We start from the raw sequence: 20,818 nt of genomic DNA, 5'->3' as shown, positions 1-20,818 counted from the left end.
AGGCGGCGGGCGCAAAAGTGCAGAGCCCACCGAAACCACCCTCGGCTTTTCACGCAGCTGTAAGGAGGTCCCGGAGCCCCCGAATTAATAAACACTCTGGACAGAGAGCACGAGGGCCGGGAGCGGGAGACATTAGCGCTTGGAGATCCTGCGGCATCTTCCGCCTCCGCAGCCAACCCGGCGCTCGTTACCTTTCCCATCGCCCGGCTGCGCACCCAGGTGCTGCTCCCCAGGGAACTGGGAGATAAAATAAGGGTGCCTGTGATTCACCCCGTGTTACAGGCAGGAGAAAGCACCCAGATTTCCCAGTTCACCATCCAAATCCTCATGCAACCCTCCTGCCTTCCAACAACCTGCTCTTATACACCGAGTCTCTGCATTTAAGGCAGAGAGGAGCAGGGACAGCCCTGTCCCCTCCTTGGAGGATGCTTTATTAACCGCAAGCTGGGAGCAGAGCAGCTCCCGGCTATCCCGGGGAGGATGGAGCCAGGGACACGGCAGAGGGAAAAGCAGCTCCATGGGATTAATCCCGCCAGGCTCAGCCCCTTCCACGCTGGCATCAAGGCTGTGCGTCCCCCAAAAACGGGGTCTGGTGGAGTCCAGTTTTGGCAGCTGGAGGAGTTGAATTTCCAAGTGACAATGTCACAGCCCTCGCTGGGCAAAACACAGCCTGAGCCGGGTCTCGCTGGGGGTGCCCAGGCTGTGGCTCCCCGGGCATGCAGGTGTGCAGCCCCGGTCCCCTGGCAGGATGACGGGGGGGGTCCCAGCCCCCTCGCTGCCACTGAGCTGCAAAGCCACAGGTGACCCCACGCCACTGGTCCCTGTCACCCACCGCTCAGGCGCACTGGCTGGTCCAGTGTCACTGGCTAATTTGGGAGACACTTCGTATGATTAGAACACACACACAGAGACAGGCAGCATCAGTGGAAAAAAAAAAAAATCCAATTTAAAAAAAAATGCTAATTATTTCAGTATTATCAAAGTCAGCTGTTGCTGGTAGGACTAGAAGGGACACTAATTTAAATGAAGTATTTTCAGCTTGACAGCTTCCCTGTGAGATCAATCCTCAATCTCGGTCCTAACCACCAGAACAATGGTTTGAAGTGCATTAAGTTGTTCACAAAGGATAATAAAATATTCCTTTCAGAAGGCTGGTTGCTTGGATAAATGAGGCATTTGAGCTTCAAGGAACCCAAGATGAAAATGCCTTGAAGAAATTCCTTGGAAAGAGCAAATCCCAGGTTCTCCCGCTTTTTGCGAGCGCCCGCATGGGGTAGGGATGACTGAACCATCCAACCATTCGCCGCAGGGCGCGGGAGCTGGGATTGCTCTGTGCTCGTCTTGCCGCTGCTATTTTTATGATGTCCCATAATAAGAGAACAAAAGGGACCATTTTATGAAATTAATAGCCAGCACAATTACAAAACTGAACGGCAAGGGAGGGGATTTCTGCAGATATTATTCCTCCAGCCAGGTCCTCGCACCGCACGCAGCCTGGCCGTGCCAGGACCGTTCCCCTCCCCGCGGCGCCGGGGCGAAGAGCGCGGCGCGGGCGACACCGCTCCGAAGGGAAGGGAAACTTTCTGGAAGCCCAGTGAATTGTTTAACACCAGCCTTTGTTCCAGCAGCCGCCGCAGAAGCTGCCCAGGGAGGATTGATTGAACACGGTCGCTGTCGAGATGAGACAACGGGCTCGGCGGGATCGAGGAGCTGGAGAAGCAGCTGCACCAGGGTCAACAGAGCTCTCCGGGAACGCAGTGCCCTGGGCACGCTGCACCATGCTCACAGCCTCCCCCGGTGCTGCAGCACCCATCTCCCCTCCTGGCCCCTTTGCACCTTTGGGAATTTCGGCTGAGATGTAGAGCAAGCCCTACCCGCCATCCCACGCAGGACGCAGCCAGTGCTGGAGGTGTCCATGGAGTGGGAGCTGAACCAGCGCGGCTGGGGCACCACCACGAACCCCTCTGCAAGGGGGGGGTCCATGTTCAAGGGTTGCAAAAAGCTTCTGCAAGCAGGCTGGGGGCTGCCGGGCTACCTGCGAGGCAGCGGAGGTCGGGCGGCACAGGGCCAGGCGCTGGAGCGGGGCCCGGGAGAGCGGCATTGTTCGGCGGTGCCGGCAGCCCGGGGGCTGCTCCCAGCCTGGCGCGAACCGGCGTGACTCACCCAACCACACAGGGCTTTGGCGAGGGCCTCCATGCTTGGGGAGGGAGAAGACAAAGCATCTTGCGCACACACACACACACGCTTTCCCACCCTCCTCCATCCCAGCTCCGGTCTTGCTTCCCGACCCCCGTGCCATGGAAACCCTTGCTCCATTCGGCACCCCTCACCGTACCAGCCATCACCAGGACCCAGCCAAGCCCCTGCCCGTGCCCCCGCAGCGCCCTGCCCGCACACGCTCCGGCTTCGCCTTCCTCTGCCGGGAAGCAGCAATGGCAGCGGGGTTGCGAGCCCACGAGCCTAAGGAGATATTCACGCGGCAATCGGAGGGATTACAGCCAGGTCGGCTGGAGCGTGGTGACGGCACGGAGCTGGGGGTCCCCAGGAAAGGCTCTGCGGAGCCCCTTGCAAGCTGCGGTTGGTGGTCCCTGCCGCTGGCGAGCCGCACACCCACAGCTCCTCCTGGCCGTGCCAGGAGCTTGCGTGCACCCAGCACATCCGTGAACAAGATTCCCCACCGCTGGGGAATTCTTGCACTGCCAAGTCGCTGCACCTTCAGACGGCCCGGGTCTCCTTGCTGGCAGAGCAGAGGCGTCACCTTACCTTCGTGAAGGGCTTAGAGACCCGACGGGGTTTGCAAAGAAACCCTCAGGGAAGCAGCCGAGGTTCCCAGCCCGACAAAGGGCCATCCCAGCTCTGCAGTTTGCTGCAGCTCCCGGCTGGCTGCCTCTGAGCTTTGCTGGGCCAAACCCCGGGACACCCTGGATGTCCCCACACCCACAGAAGGGACCATCCGCGAGCGGGTGGGCTCTAGGGAGGGGGTAACTTTGGGAGCACACAGAGAAAGACGGGCACGAGCATCCCCCTCCCCATCACGCACGCACCACTAGCTCCTCTCGGGATGGCTCGGCAGCGGTGGAGGGGGAGGATAACTATTGCTGCAGCCACTGGAAAGCGGATTATCACCCCCAGCACCGGGCTGGACCGACCAAAGCAACACGAGAGCCCCCAGCCTCATGCATGCGCAGCCAGGGGAGGGTTTCTTTCTCTGTCCCCCAAAAGCCCGAGGCCAGGTTTGCTCTGGGGGGGGGTTGGAAGCAGCAGCAGGGGACGGGGTTAGTGAGGCATGCGGTTAGCGCGGACAGCTCAGCCCCCCGAGCCCGGTTATGATCTCGAGATGAGAGACCGTCTACAGTTAGACCCCTTCGCAGAGATAGAGAGAACAAAAATATTTACCATTAGAAAACGTCTCAAGGATAACGTGTTGCTGGAAGTGTCTCTCCCCTGTTTGACATTATAAAAAAGTGATTTAGAAACGGTGGCCAGCAAGGAGCTCGGTTGGTGTCACACGTCAAGGGTTTTGACTCTGCTGCCTTTCCAGCCTGGTGGAAATTGTCCCTTTGGGTTTTTTTCTATCCCCCCCCCTGCCTCCCAAAAGAGCCAAAACTGAGGTTTGGGTCTGGCGCTATCAGCTCCTCCATCCCCCTGTCCGAAGCATCCCGCAGCCTCTCCAAACCCCCTCCAGCTTCGTGCTCTGCGTCCGCCTGGCCGGAGCCCCATGCGAGAGGGAGGAAGCGCGTTACGAGGAGCGTTAGTGCAGCTCGTTAGTCTGGGAACCGGATCCTCACCCTCCCCGGAGCAAAACCCGCGCGTGCCGGGGCGGGCTGCAATCCCCGAGAGGGGCCATATGGATGCTGCGTGGCCACGGGCTTCGGGAAGGCGACTGTGTCCCAACAGTGGCACTTGTGCCACTTGGATTTAGCAGCCGAGCCAGTGGTGAGCCCAAATTTTGGGTGCACTTGGGCTGCTCAGTCTCGCCTGAACATCGGTGCAGCTGGGTGCAGGGAGCCCGGTGAGGCACGGCACAGCCCCGGCGTGCTGAGTGCCCGAGGGAGCGTATGGGAGCCTGGGGGGGGACAGATGGTCAAGAAGGGACTGAGAGCAGCCTGGGCAAAGCCACAGACCCCCACATCGGTGCTAAAACACCCAGGGATCACTTTTGGGCATTGCCTCCAAAAATTAGCTTGAGCTTTGCCCTGCAAAGGCAGTTCTGCCTGGCACCACCCACCCATGGCTGGGACGTGTCCCCGCTTCATCCCGGTCATTCTGGGGAGGGGACAAGGCATCCCAGCACCTCTTTTCACTCCCACTCAGGGCTGGAGCCCCGTGGCAGTGCTGGACTGAAGCCAGAGAGCCTTGGGTGAGCACGGGGCTGGGGGTGCTCAGGGCACACGGAGCCCATCGCCTGCAGGACGGAGCAAAGACGAGAAACGACGCCGGGTCCGTGCGGAGGGGCGGACAGTGGAAAGGGAAAAGGGGAAATGCAGCCCCTGGCCATGCCTGCGCTGTGCTGGGGGGCTCAGGCTGAGGGCAAGGATTCAGCAGCCGGGACACTGAACATGGTGTTGAGGCTCTGCGGGACCGTGTCCTCCTCGGGGAGGTCCGCGTGTGCAGAGGAGCGTGCGTGGCATGTCCATGGCCACCCGCCTCACATCCCCATGCCCTGCTTCCCCCTTCCCAGAGCCCTCCTACGCTGCGATCCCTTCGCTCTGGTGTCCCCAGCATTGACCCGGCAGTGGGGTCCGGCGCAGCCCCTGCTCCCAGCACCGCTCCCGGCATCCCGGCTTCACAAAGCTGGGGAGCATCATCGGCCACCGCAAACCGCCTGGGCGCGGGTCAGGAAATGGGCCATAAAACTTGAGCTGGGTTGAGTTTCCTTCTCCATCTAGTCGTGTTTCCTCCCCACACACCACCTCCCGCCGTGAGCGGGGGACAGCGACGGCCCCGCTGCACCCCGAATACCGGCGGGAGGGAGCCGCAGCGATGCCCTGGCTTGCAAATCTTCCCGGAAAGCCAACATCTGCCTCAACTGCCACAACCCGGTTCGTGTCTCGCCACGGGTGCTGCACCCTGGGCTGCTGGAGGGTGATTTTAAGTGCTTTTTAAATTTTTTTTTTAGAAATAATGCTGCTTTATGGGCATAAATATAAATATATAAGGTCATCGGCATCCCCTCTCGGCTCCCCCTCCCCCTCGAGCCTGCAGACGTGTTGGGAGCCATTAGGGCTGGCCCCGCTTCGCTCCGAGGCATGTTATTCATTATCTGCATTTTTAAAAGCAGCAATAAAAAGCGGAAAAATGAAAAACACCGGCCGTGGCCTAATGAAACTGTCATTCAAAGGGGCTGATCGTGCTTCCTGCCGCGTGGTGTGATCTGAAGGGAACCTGGACCAGGGGCCTGTCCCGGCAGCCCATCAAACACACCGCGTACAATTTCAAAGTCCATGGCCCGGGGAGCGAGTTTGCGTTTCCCCTCGCTGGAAACTTTATTCCCCTTGAAATGATGAAATATTTCAGAGGAAATGGGGAAGGGGCGACGGAGGGAGCACCGGGGAGGGGGGAGGGCTGTTTGCTGAGCCCCAGCTGTAAAACAAGAAAGGGTGGTTATAAATATCCGAGCAGGTACCTCGGCCGTAAATCTGCTGGTCGGGCATCCCTACGGGGTGGCTGCTGGTTCCCAGCGGCCGGAGCACAATCCCGCAGTGTTCCCGTGGCGGGGCTGGGGGGCCGGGAACCCCTCGGGGATGAGGGAGCTGGGAGGGCCCCTTCCTGCAGAGAGGGGGCCGTGGATCCGAAAGGGATGCAAAAGGAGCGGCGGTGGGTTTCGGGCTGGCCCTGCTCCTAAAATCCTCCATCACGGTGTTTGATTTGCCCCGGGAAGGTGGGCGAGGGGAGAGATCATGGGATGGACCGGCTCCAGTGGGAGATGCCTCCCCAGCAGATACAGTGCACGGCGTGGGGATGAAGGAGGGAGATTTTGGCCAAGGCCATGAGGATGAACGATTTTAGAAACCCCCAAATCCCACCCTCGCACCTGTGGTACCCGGGGTCCGAGTGCCGAGACCCTTCAGCAAACGGACCCCTCTCGCGTGTGTCCCAAATCACGAGATGCTTCGGAGAGCGGCTCCCCCACCCCTGCACCCAGCGGGTCAGGAGCATCATTTCGCTGCCAACCCCCCCCCCCCCGAGTCCTCGCACCGACGCAGACGCCACACGCGCAGGGACCACCGAACGCGCCAGCTGATGCACCCCAGGGTCCCGAAATGCCCGTTGGAGCAACGCTCCCCATCCCAGCCACAGCAACACCCCCACGGGAGGGTCCTCGGCGGGTGGGACGGGATGCAGTGGCCGCGGGAGCAAACACGAGGACGGCGGGGACAAGGGGCGCGAGCGCCTGCCGGCAGCCAAGAGGGACACGGATCAATCCTGGAAGGGTGCTGGGTGACAGTGGTGACATTAGGGTGACAGGCAGCCGAGTGCACAGGCAGGAGGGTTTTGCTGGGGGCTCAGCCCCGAGCATCCCTCGAGCCGGCAGGGAGCAGCCGGGGGGCTGGGGGGCTCCTCCAGCACTCGCTCCAAGGACGGAGCCGTCTTTGGGAAGCGCGGAGGGTTTTCCGTTCAGGCACAGCAGGGGCAAGGGGAGCCAAATCCTCTCTCTCGCTTTCAATTCCTTTTTCTTTTTTATTTTGCAATAAGAACTCAAATGTCTGGAGCAATTTGTGGACTTAATCACTCCCCGAACGTAACATTTTTTTAAATTAAATCAGCTGTTAAACAGCACGAGCATATGAAACCAGTAAAACTTCTATCTCTGTTTGATGTTTTACAATTTGAAAACACACACAGGAAAAGGACAATTCTGGGGGTGGTTGAGTTGTCAGGTTGTTGGGGTTTTGGTTTTTGTTTGTTTTTTTTTTTTTAAGACAATCGTTCCTGAGCCAAGGCGCCGCGGTGCCAAGTCAGAACGGATCACCGTGGCCAAACCTGTCCCCTCTGTGTCCCTCCCCGAATGCTGCCAGTGACAGGAACAATTTCTCACGTGGGGACATCCTTGCCCCTCTCCCTTCCGCAGCACAGAGGCAGGCAGGGACCCCTGCCCGCACCCAGCACAACCAGCTCGTTCCCAAATGTCCCCGCAGTCAAGCAGCGACGCATCCCTGCATCCCGCGGGAACCCACAGCATCCCTCACACGTGCACCGAGTTTCTCCGATCTCAGCACAAGCAAACGCCACATCCCCAAAACTTGGGAAAAAAAAATCCCAACCTTCATCAGGCCAAGAGCAAATTGCCCGGGGACAAAGAAGACCCCTCCCCAACACCCCATCCCACGTTCCCGCGGCCGGGCGATGGCTCGCACCTACCTATGCACGTCACCCCGTCGGAGTGCAGCAGAAACTTGACGTGGCAGCCGCACTTGGGCCCCTGGTCGGTGTCGTCGCAGGTGTGCTGGCACCCCCCGTTCCCGTAGTTGCAGGTCACTGCGGAAAGCAAAGCACCGGCCGTCACCCCAGAGCCCAGCCCCACTCTTCCCCACCTGGCATCCCGAAGCCGTAAAGCTGACTTGGAAAAACCTCCTCCATATCCTAGGAAACATCCCTCCCTCCTGGGTAATTTCTAAAGCCCTTCGACTTTCCCTGCGGGATCTTGGCAGATGCAAACTGGTATGTGGTTTCTCACGTCTTCCCTTTGCGTATCTGCTCAATGCCACCGGCGGAGCCCGAGCAAAGGGGACCGCTGGGCTGGTTGCCCCTGACCCCGGGTCTGGTGTTACAGGGGAAGGGTGGGATTTTTCTGAGCTCTGGAATGACTCAGGTGCTCCTGGGAATCCCTGCCAGCCCTCCCCGGGGGGCAAGGCGTACTGTTCATTTAGCTCGGAGGGAAAATGGGCTCAGAGGATTAAAACTCCATTTCATCAGCGATTTTACACGTTTGCTGCAGACGGTAAACGAGAAACAAAACAAAAATAATTGCACAAACACATACATATCTATTTAATAACCCTGGCAGTGCCAGCAGGGTGCTGGCAGGAGATCAGACAGGCTGAGAGTACCACGGCCCCCTGGGGAGAGGATTCCTGTGCTCCTCCTGTGCCGATTCTCCCTGCTCATCTCCTCTTGGGAGAGCGAAGCTGGCGGGACAGGGACAGGGGCTGCTGCACCGCTGGGACCCCCTTTAGCAGCTGTTTCAGCCCCACCCGGTGTAAGAGCACAACAGCAGAGGGGGATGCCAGGAGCATCGTCTGCAAGGACAACAGGGGCAGAGCTGGGAATGCCAGAGGAATAATGAAGCCAGGGGACTTCAGGCTCAATAAACCAATTTCTACTGGGGGGTTCAGGGCTTTGCAGTGGGGCCAGGTGCCTGAACCACTGGGCCAAGGTTAGGGGTCCCCAAAAAGCCATGTCTCCATCCCCGGAGCGCTCCTTACGTTTGCAGTCGCGCTGGTTCTTGGTGAGCTCGAAGCCGGGGCGGCACTCGCAGGCGATGCCCCCCTTGGGGGTCTCCCGGCAGATGTGGGCACAGCCGTGGTTCTTGTTCATGCAGTTCATCCCTTCTAAAAGAGAGAAGGAAGCAAAGAAAAGCTCCAAAAACTTGCCGGCACTGGTCCGTGGAGGCAGAAGGATGTCTGGGGTGGGAAGGAGACGGGGGCAACGAGGGGAAAACCTTGCAAGCTAGGACCTTGGGAGGGACAGGATAACCCTGTGCGGTGCCTCGAAGGGCAGCACCTCCTGGCAGGGACAGCCCTGGAGCTGCTCCGCCGGGATGAGCGCCAGAGCCATGACCGTAAGCTACGGGATGAACGGATGGCTCCAGGAGGATTCATGCGCTGGCAGCCCCTGGGGAACGAGGGTCTTGGGGGCTGCTGGTTCCTGTTATCAGAGCTGCTGTTTCACCCTCACTGACCCATCCACAGCCCCCTCCTGCCCCAGCCTGTCCTGGGCCACGGGGACACTCAGCTGCAGAAAGCTGCATTCAGCGGATGCCGAATGGAGCATTGACACGAGTTCATGAGATATTTAACAAAACCCACGGCCCGGCCCTCCGGGAGATGCAACCGCCTGCTCAGGGTGTTTTTCTGGCAGATGGAGGGGGTCGGGTGCTTTCCAGGCAGCCAGTGCCGAGCCCACCGTGGGGTAAGCAACGCCAGCGTCAGGATGAGGGAGCGGGCAGAGACACAAGCCTGGGGGCTGCCAAGAGCCTGGGGCAGAAGGGCAAGGGAAGATCCCTATGGGGTCCGGACACCTCAGAGGAGGATATTGGGGTGCACCAAGCATGGATGGGAAGGGTTAAAAACCACAGGCTGGGGCACGTGGGTGTCTCAGGCTGCTCCTCATCACCTGCCCTGCAGATACTGCCTGGCTCTGCTCCAGGACGGGGCGATCATCTATAATTGCAGTGGCAGATGAGCCCTCTGTAATTAGAGCCTCCTGCCTCCAACCACGCCGACCCTCCCTTCCCTGGCCTCCGTGCCGGGGCTGGGAACCCCCAGCCTGCGGGGAACCCCACTCCATCTCCCCGGCACCCTCCAGCCTGTCCCAGGGCTGGGATGCTGCTGCCACCCCCTGTGCCCTGGGATCCCCCTGATGGCCCAGGGACAGCCAAACACTCTCAGTCTCTCCTCCCAACGGCCGTTTTTCTCTCCCCTTCTGTTTTATTGCTGCTCTTTACTACCTGGTGGCATCTCTGTTGCATCCCTGGTGCCATGCAGGCACCGGGACCTCTGAGGCTGCCCCACCGCGCCACTGCTCTCCCGGCGATGCCACCTTTCAGATAAGCCATGTCCCGATCGCTGGTGATCTGCAGAGATTCCCCCAGCATGTCCCAGTGGAGCTGCGAGCTCTGGCGCCTGTATGCCCTGGCTCCCCTCCAAGCCAGGTCAGCCACATGCTGTTTTCCTAAGACTCCCCAGGCCATTCCACCTGGGCACGGCATCCTTCTCCGCTGCACGACGCTGGGATGCCACAATCCCTCGGCACCTACGACCACCGCTCAGGAAGGGATGTACCCCCTTTAATCCTTCCTCTCCCTGCAACATCATCGCCTGCTCTTGCCCCGGCATGAGGACCTCACTCACTGTCGGTGGCTCTGCTGTCATCGTCAGGCTGAGCACGATGGCATTTAAAGACACCGAACCCCAGCGAGCCCCAACCCTCAGCCTCTCCTTTCTGGGGGGGACTGGCTGGTACGAGGGAGATGGTTGTGGTGCTGCAGGATGGGGTCCTGAGATCCATCTCCCAGGTCTCTCGACCCAGCAACGTTTCATCCCCTCTGCGTCAGGAGGCAGAGGGGAAAGCAAGAGGGAGAATGAGGAAAGGAGAGCAGAGGGAGAGGAGAAAACCTCCTGGCAGGGCAGGAGAAGAGAGACAAGGAGCTGGCAAGGACCCCAGAAGGAAGAAAGCAGCCATGACGTTGAGATTTAGCTCTAATACTGAATGCTTCTGCCTTGGCAGTGCCCAGGAGCCAAGTCAGAACAGGCTTTAACATCGGACCCCAAATTGTCCTCAGCGCTCTGCTTTTTCCAGGCTCGCAGCCCGGGGACCAGCTGCAACCAGCTCCCACCCCTCATCAGCAGCAGCTGTTTAGCTCAAAAAATCAGCTCAAAAACCAGCACCTGCATCCCGGTCCCCAACAGGGGCCACCTGCTGTGTCACTGGGAGGAAGGAGCCACCAGCTCGTCCCTCCTGGGCACACAGGATGGGGACACGGGAGATGCCACCACGGCCGCGGAGCCGTCCTGGGCTGGGCGAGATTCCCCGGGGAGCTGGAGGGATCGATGCAGCTGGGAAAGGAGAAGGAGCAAAGCAAAAACACTCAGCTGCCTTTGCCAAGCAGCGGAGATAAAAATCAGCAGAGATGCAAAAATCTCTCATTTCCTCCTATTTTGGCTGAGGGCTTGCTCCAGACGGCAGCAATTTAGAGCCGATAGCGAGACGAAGGGCTCGGTGCTGCGCAAGACCTGGCAGGAGAAGACGAGTCTCAGAGGGTGGCGTGAGGATCTCCGGGTACCTTTTATTTAATAAAACACTCTGGATTTAGGATCAACATCCTCTGTTCAGTGCTGTGGTGCTTGATAAAGGGGCCTGCAAGGGTTTTGTTACGGAGATGTTTATCAGCCCCGCAGCATCTGCTCCCAACACAACAAATCTGCAGCACCAAGAAGGGTCATGAACAGCACCCGAAGCCCTGCACTGCGCAGGGGTGGCTGGGGGTGATGGAGGACAGACCTGCCCAACAAATGCAGGGCACGGAGGGGACCCCGGGGCAGGGAGACGCCGGGCACTAACCTTCGGGGCGCTGGATGCAGGTGTGCTGGTTGTCGCTGAGGAAGAAGCCCTCCCGGCAGAAGCACTCGTAGCTGCCCATCATGTTGACGCAGGTCTGCTGGCAGCCGCCGTTGCCCTCCGAGCACTCGTCCAGGTCTGCAAAGGGAAGGCAGCAGCAGGGTGAGCATGGCACCGAGGGGACGGGGAACTGGGCATGACGGACTCGCTATGCAACGAACCAGTTCTGCTTTACGTCCGTGATCCCCCAGCTAGAAAATTAAAAAGGAGACGCTTTAGGGCTGCAGGGGATGAAGGCAAAGCACGTGGAGGGGTGGGTCTCAGGGGGATCACGGATGTAATCTTTGTGCCCATACAGCTTCTCTGGCCAATGGGCAAAAAAGAGGTCTCATTGCATGGATGGGAATGCCAAACCACAGAGAAAGGGATTTTCCTTGTCCCAGGACCCCCGGGCAGGCTGTGCCCCCTTTCCCCAAGTACCCAGGGTGCTCAGCCCCGGCACAGCCCCATTCCCAGCCCCTGCGAGCCCGTCGCCAGCCGGGGATGCCTGCACTTCATTAGAGGCGCTGGGAAACCTTAGCCCAGAGCGGGATAATTACTTGTAAGGAGACTCAAATCCCCGGCGGCTCTGCTGCCGTCGTGCCTGTTTTGGTTTAACAAAGCAAAGCTGGAAGGGGCTCGAGATGTGCACCCATGGCAGCGGCAACGCCAGCGCCCCGGGCTGCTCCTGCTCCATCCCTGCGACTCCTTCGTTTAATGAAGAGCAACAGCCTGTTGATTTCTCCAGAGGGTTTCGGGGGACAGTGCTCCAAGCTGAAGCTGCCAGTGCCCCGAGGTGCCAGAGCGACTGAGATGTCGGGCTCGGGCAGAGGCAAACATCCGCCACGGCCACCCCTGCCCCCTCCACCCGCGGTGCTGGGGCCAAGCGACGGCATCGGGCCGGGGAGCGAGTGGCCCCGTGCCAAAGAAAACCTCCCGTGAACTCGAGCGTTGCAGAGCCGGCGGCCGAGGGGAAAGCTGAGCCCCGCCAGCGTCGGCTGCCGGAAACACCGGAATAGTGGCTTGGTGGCGGCACGCGCCAGGAGGGGTCCCAGCCCTGGCCCCCCCAGCGCTGCCCTCCTCCCCCAGCGGGCACGGCACGCACCAAAACTCCTTGCTTTTGGGCAAAGAAACGGATGGACGGGTGGCTGCCCGAGCAGCGCGGGCGCCTTGCACCATGCCCCCACCGCGGGGGATGCTGCGACCCTGGGGGATGTCAGAAGTCCAAGCAGGGCTGCAGCTCCAGCTGGAAGCTGCCCCTGGAGCATCCCACAAACGCGCTACCTTGGAAAGGAGGTGTTGAAACCATCGTCCCACAGCCAGGTGCCCGCGGGGCAGGCAAGGGCTGGCAGCGGGGCACAAACGGGACGTCCTTGGCGATGGCAGGAGGCTCATGGCTTCCTCCAAGGCTCATCCCAGCCAAGCTACGTCCTGCAGATGCCAGTAACTCTCCTCGAATCTCCCCGCTTACAACAAGGGCTTAACATCCTGCGACTTCTCCTCCGAGCTCCGCACAAAAATGAGGCGGCAGCCGTTCCAACCCGATGGCTGAAACAAGACTCCGCCGCTCTAATACCTGTTTTATTAAATGCAACGGAGATGGGCAGAAGCCAGCAGGACCCGTGTCAGGACAGGGGCTCGAATTCCTGTCCTGGTTCAAAAGGTCACCCGGGGTGGGCAATGGGGGGACTGGAGGGCTCCGGCAGACACAAACCCCAATCCCCCTCTGGCTCAGCCGCTGCCCACGGTGCCAGCAAAGCCTGGGCACGACCCTCCGCTTTGTTCTGGTTCTCTTTCTTTTGGCTGAGGGGATGCTGGCAGGGCTGGCAAAGCACAGTTGGGATGGAGGGGAAGGAGAATGGGAAAAACCCACTGGGGTTCATCCCTGCTGCCCCCCACCCCGCGAGAGCGGCTGCTGAGCAAACCCAGCTGGAGCACAGAGGGTCTCGACATCCTCATCTGGAAAACGGGCTCCAGGGGATAAACTGGCACCATCCCTACGGCAAAGCAACACGGCCGAGATGCCGGGATGAGCTGAGCAAAGGCTCAAGGGGGGAGCAGGGCTGCCCCCCTCCCCAGTCCCCCCTTTGCCCCGCTGTTCCCCAGCCGCCTCCAGCCCCTCCCGCCCAACTCTGTAAACACATGACGTCTGTGCCTCGCCGAGCCCAGCTTTCCTTTCTTCTCCTCGGGCTCATCCTCCCCCGGGAGAGGAAGGCAGAGCCGCCCGCACCTCCTCCCAGCTGTGTAAATCTCCCCCCTCCCCGAGGAGGCTGCAAAGATCCCGGTGATGGTGGTTAATGCAAAGCGTATGTGTCCATAATCCCTTCCCCCTCCTCCTCCTCCCACTGATGAGCTCATTAATGACCCCTCTGCAGACACTAATTAGAAAATAGCACGAGCTCCAGGTGGAGGGAAGGCGGGCGGCCTCGTGCCCCGGCAATCCCACCCTCGGGTGCCGCGGGAGGAAGCGGGTGCCGGGGCGCGGGCAGCCCGGCCGGCCCTGGAGCTCTGCCGGGAGCTTTGGCTTCGCCACGGCCGGATGGAGTTTGGGGCGGTGGGAAGTGGCGGGGAGGATGCACGGCCGCTCCGTAGGCAGATGCCGGGTTTGTTTTGGCCCGGGGATTATTTACCCAGTCCCTTCGCTGGTTCCCATCCCCACCATATTTGCTCTTAACTCATCTATTTTGGCAGGTGCAGGGCTGACCTCAAGCACGAGCGGAGCGGGCGGCAGGGCCCGGTGAGCCCCGCCGGCTGGTCCAGCCTTCGGCAGCGGAGCAGAGCTGCCGGCCCGCCCGTTCACCGTGGCAGGATGAGGCCATGGGGAGGCTGTGACTGGTGCCCAGCATCCCCACACCCAACCCTCCCAGTCTCACGTCACCCCAGCCTCCCCCAGTCTATGGATGGACCCATGGAGCAAGTTTTTCTTCCAGCGCAGAGCATCCCCTGGCATCACCTCCGTGCAGTGGGGAGCAATCCCATCCACTGTGAGCCAGCTTGCTGCCCTGGCAGTGCCACCACAGTCCCCCAGCTCTGCAATGCGTCTAGGGGGGTCAGAGCTTGGGAGATGCCCGGCAAAGAAAGCCAGCAGGCTGGTCCCAAGGCGCCAGGGCTGCCGAGTGGCAGCAACACGCCAGCGTCCCACCCGGCGTGTGCCAGGGGCCCGTCCCTCACCTAAGCAGTTGTGGCCGTCGTGTGCCAGGCGGAAGCCGTCGTAGCAGGTACAGCGGTAGTTGCCGGGGATGTTGACACACTCGTGGACGCAGCCCGCGTTGTCTTCCCGCTCGCACTCGTCGACGTCTGCAGAGAGAGGAGGGCAGGAGAGCTGCGGGGCTGCCCGGGCTGAGGATGGCCAACTCGCTGCACGGGTGCTGCTCCCCATCTCCAGCGTGCTTGTGACCCAGCTGATACCGTGCCCTGGGGTCTCTGCTGTCTCTGCTTGTTCCAGCAGGTCCCCAGCTCCGTTATCGCCTACAGCATCCCTCCACACCCTGCAAAAACATCCCCATCCTTCCCCAGTCTAGACCCTGGACTTCCAGCTCACCCACTGTCTTAAAGGGTGCCGGGAATCACATGGAATTTCCTGACGGTGGTGGGCAGAGCTGCCCGTCTCCATGGCGAAACCTCGCTGTGCCTGGAGCGTGCCTTAATCCCTCTGCTATTTGCACTCAGCCCGTCCGACTCTGGACCTGCTCCGAGCAGAGCCGGGGATTTTTCCCCTGACCCATTCCTGCTTTCCTGCTGCTGCTCCTCCAAGGAGCCCATTTCTTTCCATGCCCCACTCAGCAGCATATACCTACACCTACACCTGTACCTACATTTACATCCACATCTCTATCTACATCTCTATCTCTATCATCTCCATCTCTAGATCTTATTTTTAAGCTTCTCATGTTTTATCTGCTCACTCAGTTCTGCAACCTTTGCATTGGAAATCCTGCAGGAGAAAAAGCCCAGCTTTGTTTAAAACAAGCCCCAGGTGACCCTCCTGGGCCTGGGCAGCCCCAGCCTCACCAAAGAGACTCTTTGCAGAGCAGGGGAGGGAGCATGACCGCTGCCACCACCGCCAGCAGGGACGGTCACACTTCTCTCCATCCCCAGGCACCGTGGTGTCAACAGGCCAGGAGTTTGGGGCACAAAAGAGGAATAAAAGGTTTGCAATGGGCTGGAGTGAACAAGCAGCAGCCTCTTTGCAAGGGCAGAGGATGCTGCTGACGAGCCACCGCCTGCCTCCGACCTGCCAGGGCTCTCGCTCGCTGGAAGGGCTCCGGTGGCGTGTCCCTACCTTTGCAGTGCTTCCCGTCGCCGGTGTAGCCGGACTTGCAGATGCACTTGTAGGACTTGGGGGTGTTCTGGCAGATGGCATCGATGTGGCAGTTGTCAGTGCCCTCCACGCACTCGTCGACGTCTGCAAGGGGAGACACGGGGGGAGCGATGGGGAGAGCCCCGGGAGCGACGGAGGAGCCATGGCGACCTCTCCCCGTCTCCCCATGGGAGCCATCGCCAAATCCAAGCAGATCTCCAGCTTTTCAACCAGCCCACGAACCAGAAGGGCTCAAGGGAGCAACGCTGCTGCTTTGCTCCTTAGTGGCTTCGCAGCACCCAGCCCTGACGCAACGGGTGATGGGCTCACTGCAGGACACGGAAAGCCACTGGGCCCGCTCCCAAACTGCATTACCCGCATCCCTGCTCCTGTACAAGCCACCCTGAGATTCCTCGACCCTTTTGTGTGTCTGAGGGTAGGAAACACTGCTCAGGCGCCCGAATTCCAGGCTGGAGCCAGTCCAGGCAGAGGTGAAAGTCTCTGTCTCCAATTAGCCATTTCCTGAGCCGACCAGTCACCCAAATAATCGTCATCGCGTTCTATTCTTAGGCGCGGAGGAATGTGCACGAATTAGCAGGGACCGCACTAAATAAACCTGGGAGCTGGGAGTGGGAAGCAGGAGGGAGAACTGGGAAAAACATCAAGGCTTCTTCAGGGACACAGCCAAACCCCGTGCCCCCCCCCATCCGTCTTTGCCCCTCGACCCCCTTATCCGGGATGCAGCGCGGTGGTACCCGGGACATCGCACCCAGAGCATCGCGCACTGGTGACGGCCTCGAGTGGTGATGCCCGAGGGTTTGTCATGGCAGGAGGCCGCAGGAGCAGAGGTTTTAATGATATTTGGGAAACAGAGGAGCCTCGAGTGTGTGGGGTGGAGGTTTACGAGCAAGAAGCTGCTCACTCGGCTGCTTGCTGCCTTCCCTGCATGGGCACCAAAGGAGACGTGGTGCCCCTGGCGTGGGCACATCCCCCTCTCTGGCTGTCAATGCCTGGCACCAGCATACAGCAGCTGGGGCAGGTGGGGGCTGAGCAGCACCCGCGGCCCCTTGGGTACGGGCAGGGCTCCCACAGCACCCCAGGATCCCTGCTCTGACCCCACAGGCATGTGGGGAGCATCAGCGCTGCTCCGGGGGGGGGCTTCACCCCCACCACCTCCCATGGGGACAGCGAGGGTCCCACCAGGAAAGGGGGATCTGAGGGTCCCCACAGCTTCCCTTAAAGAGGAGCCTGAGGCTGCAAAGCTCTGAGCTGCCTTTAAAAAACCTCTGCTTTTCAGCAGCTCCAAGGACAGAAATGCTCCGGGATGTCCCGGAAGACATGAAACATCCCTGCAAGCTGCGGGCAGGCAGGCAGCCCTGCCGGGACAGGGGCCATGGCCATGGGACTGCTGGCCCGAGCGCTGTCCCGGCCACCCCGGTGGTTTTTGCCGGGAGACATGAGTCACCCGGCCGGGGGGAGGAGAGCTTTGCCTTTGCACCAGGGAGGCGGCACGTGCCTGCACATTGTATAAATATTTACAGCCCGCATTCATATTTGTTATTTGACATTAGCCATGGCCCGCGGCCACCACGGCCTCCCTTGGGCCATTAATCACCGGCTGGAGGCTGACCCACCGCCGCAGAGACAACGGAAGGATTGCACGGGGAACCAGCACCCCGCTCCCGGCCGGCACCGTCACCTCCAGCACCCACGGCACCCGCCACGGTGCCGCCGCGCTGCGACCACCCCAGTGCCCGATGGCATCTCCGGGGAGAGGCTCGCAGCCCGCCCTGTGCCAGGGGTCCCGCTGGGGCTTGGGGGGCTGTGGTCCCTTCGGGGAGGTGAACGTGCCTCAGGTTTGGTTCCTCCCCGGCCAAACTTCACATTTGGCTGCCAACCCCGTCCCCACCCCGGGGCACGGCCACCCCATCCTACAAACTGAAAAGTGTGTGCAAATAATCCCGGGTGGAAAAAAACCTGCAAAAACCACAGGAGTGCAGAGCTCATCCTTCCCCACCGCGTTCTCAGGCTTGGAGAGCCTTTTGGCACAGGAGGAAGCACCTCCATCACCGGCGAGCGCCGTTGGGCATCGCAGCCCGCGGCGACTTCGCCTCCGGCACCAGCGACCCTCAGTGGGGCTCTCAGGCGGGTGCTGGGAGGGACACGGCATCGGAGTGGGGGGACATGTGGGGGATGTCGGGTGCTCCCTGCTTGGTGGGCAGTGATGGGCCAACGCTGAACCAAGGATTTACTGAATTTGCAAAGCCCGATCCTGCCCGTGCGAGGTTCGGAGCCCTCCCTCCCCACCGTTATAAATCACGTCTCAACATTTCGAGTCGACAGTCCCAAGGTGAGAGTTGTCAGGTCATGGAATCACAGAATGGTTTGGGTTGGAAGGGACCTTCAAGATCATCTAGTTCCAACCCCCCCGCCATGGGCAGGGACACCCTCCACTACACCAGGTTGCCCAAAGCCTCATCCAACCTGGCCTTGAACACTTCCAGGGATGGGGCAGCCACAGCTTCTCTGGGCAACCTGTGCCAGTGCCTCACTGCCCTCAGAGGGAAGAATTTCTCCCTTAGATCTCATCGAAATCTCCCCTTTTTCAGTTTAAAGCCATTGCCCCCCTGTGTCCCAGCACCCCAGCCACCCACCCCAACGTACAGCTGGGAACCAGCATCCCAACAGTCCAGACCATCCATCAACCCCCATCTCCTTCCCCTAAAACCGCCCGAACCACGAAGCATCCATCAGACATCACATCATGGACATTTTCCCAGCTTTTTGCCAGAAAACTCAAATCTCCCTTTTTTTGGGGGGGTTTATTTTCTATTTCTTTTTCCTCCTGCGCCCTCAAACTCAAGACAATGAACAACATCTGTGTGGTGCTGAACACAATGCCGTGCCTTTCCCACTCGCACATGTATATTATTTATTTTTTTCTATCTTCTTTTTTTTTTTCCATTCTGTAACTTCAAAACTTCTCTAACTTGGAAAGATTACACAGCAGCAAAAGTACAAAAGAAAACATTATAAATTTGCCACTCTGTAATTTTTCCAAAGCTGGAGACATTCTGAAAGGTTACAGGATTATAAAAAAAAAAAAAAGGAAAAAAAGGGGAAAAAAAGTGTGTGTGTGTGTGTGGGAAGAGTGAATAAATACTGTCCTTGGCACCCCAGGAACCACCCCAAGATTGGCAAAAATCCTAATTTCAGAATGCTGAAATTTTGGCTCCTAAAAGTATCCTTCGGAAATGATGTAGTGAATTCTAAAAAAAAAAAAAAAAAAGCCTCTGAAAAACTAAATTTTGCATTTTTGTGAACGCGAGCAGCGTTTTCCCACGAAAGGGAAGGTTTGCCGGCGGGACAGCCCGCTTTTCCCGCAGGAGAATTTTCTCCATCCAAAAAATCCGCCTGCGGCCGTGCTGCAGGTGCTCCCAGCCGCCGCCGAGGCGCGAGGGATTGCATTTTCAAGCCAAGTGAAGAGAAGATTTTTTTGTTTTGTTTTTTTTAAAAAAAAATCCTCATTGATGTTCCCATCCCTATTTGCTCTTGCAAAATCCTTGCTGGGGTGCGCCCCGCTCATCCCCCTGCTCGGGGGGGACTTTCCGAGGTGCAAGTCCCAAATCCAGGTGTAGGGGTTTTTTGGGGAGGGTTTATCAGCCAGCACCCCCTGCAGACCCACACCCTTGCACAAATAACCAAAGATGCCCTTTTTCACCCAAAGTTGCCTGAAACAGGCCCAAACCGGATGGTGCAGACAGGCGCATCGTGCCGCAAACCTCCAGAACCGAGGGATGTGGCACCACGGGGGATTTAATTTGGATGAAGATGCCGAGTCCCAGCAGGGACCTGAGGTCTTGCCGGTGTCCAGTGGCCCCCACTTGCTGCCCAGCTCCCCCTCCCCGTCCCACCACCTTTTGGGGCTAATTAGGGCTCGTCGTCCCAGGGCGAGAGCATCGCCGGCATCGCCGCCGCGCCGTGCCACGCCGTGCCGTGCCACGCCGGGGGGTTGTGGCGAAGGGCAGGAGGCTGCGGCGCTCGCCCCGCGCCTCGGGCGCTGTTTTTTATTCCGTTGTGGGTGGGATTTTCCAGCGCTGGCTGTTGGGCCCCGTTCCGCTCCAGCTGCAGCTTTATTCTCCATTTCAAAGGCAGCGGAGGCAGACGGTTTCAACGCCACTGCCATTTCGAGCTTGCCAAAAGCGGGGGGGGGGGACACACCGCCAACCCACCCCCCCCGGGACCGCCGTGCACCCACCGGTGTGGCCAAGGGCTTTGACCGAGGCCGGTGGGGGAGGCGGTGGCGGAGCCCGTGGGCACCCATGTGCCACGCTTGCGCCCTGCCCCGTGGCATCACGCCGCCGGAGATATGTGCCGGCAAGGGGGGCATAAAGCAACAGCTCGTATATTTTTAGAACCTGGGTTCGGGCTCTTTTCTCACTTCCTTATTTTGTTTTTAGAAAAAAAATAATAATAAAAGATGGTTTTATCCGTAGGCTGAAAGTCGCAATAAATTTGAGGAGGGGGCCGAGACAGGGCAGCAAAAACCCACCAGAAAACCCCTAAACTAGCAAAACCACCGTCCTTTTTCTCTCTTCTGCCAGCGCTTCAGCTTTTTCTTTCAGATTAATTTTATTCTTGATTTTTATATAGGCATATATATTAACAGCCTGTCTGTACAGGGATGTGTGTGTAGCTGTTGGCAGACGCGCGGAGTTTCCACTCGGCCTTAATGCCAAATTAAAGCTTTATAACTTCAGTAGCTCTTTTTTACCAGGGTATTAATAACCACCTCGGACACTGTGGTGCAGTTTATTAATCATTTGTTCACTCGGGGAGCTTGCGAGGGCGACTCATGCCGCGCCGCGGCGGGATGGGACGGACGCGGGGCACGGCCGTGGATGGCTCCGGTGCAGCCGTTGGCATCCTGCCGGGAGGGGATGGGGGCCAGGGGCTGGCGAGAGGGGAGGAAGACGCTCTGTGGGGCAGCTTTTGGCAAATTAGCCAAGAGGCATCATCCGAACGCGGAGATCCTGACTCAGGTGCTCAGTGATGGCTCCTTGCCGGGACGGGGGTATCACACTGGGGATGGTGTGCCAGGTCCCTCGGGTTGGGTCTGAGGAGGGCTCTGCATGTCACTGCGCGATGGGCACCCCTGCACCAGCCCAACGCCCCGCACACCCACCCAGCTCTCCCGAA

General features: G+C 59.4%; 1 protein-coding gene across 1 annotated transcript in view; it reads right to left on the bottom strand.

Moving 5' to 3' along the window:
* The window catches only part of SCUBE3 (signal peptide, CUB domain and EGF like domain containing 3), a 35,455-nt gene that overhangs the window by 10,093 nt on the left and 4,544 nt on the right, over positions 1-20,818 (bottom strand). Inside the window, exons 2-7 of the mRNA XM_086627186.1 lie at positions 15,602-15,724; positions 14,491-14,616; positions 11,284-11,418; positions 8,427-8,552; positions 7,363-7,479; positions 3,397-3,444 (exon numbers count right to left, since the gene is read on the bottom strand). Coding sequence (XP_086483312.1) covers positions 3,397-3,444; positions 7,363-7,479; positions 8,427-8,552; positions 11,284-11,418; positions 14,491-14,616; positions 15,602-15,724 — 675 coding nt within the window. The remainder of the gene's footprint in view (positions 1-3,396; positions 3,445-7,362; positions 7,480-8,426; positions 8,553-11,283; positions 11,419-14,490; positions 14,617-15,601; positions 15,725-20,818) is intronic.

This window comes from Tauraco erythrolophus, chromosome 27 (assembly GCF_009769465.1).
Source record: "Tauraco erythrolophus isolate bTauEry1 chromosome 27, bTauEry1.pri, whole genome shotgun sequence".
Taxonomy (NCBI): domain Eukaryota; kingdom Metazoa; phylum Chordata; class Aves; order Musophagiformes; family Musophagidae; genus Tauraco; species Tauraco erythrolophus.
This window is presented reverse-complemented; position numbering and strand designations above follow the sequence as displayed.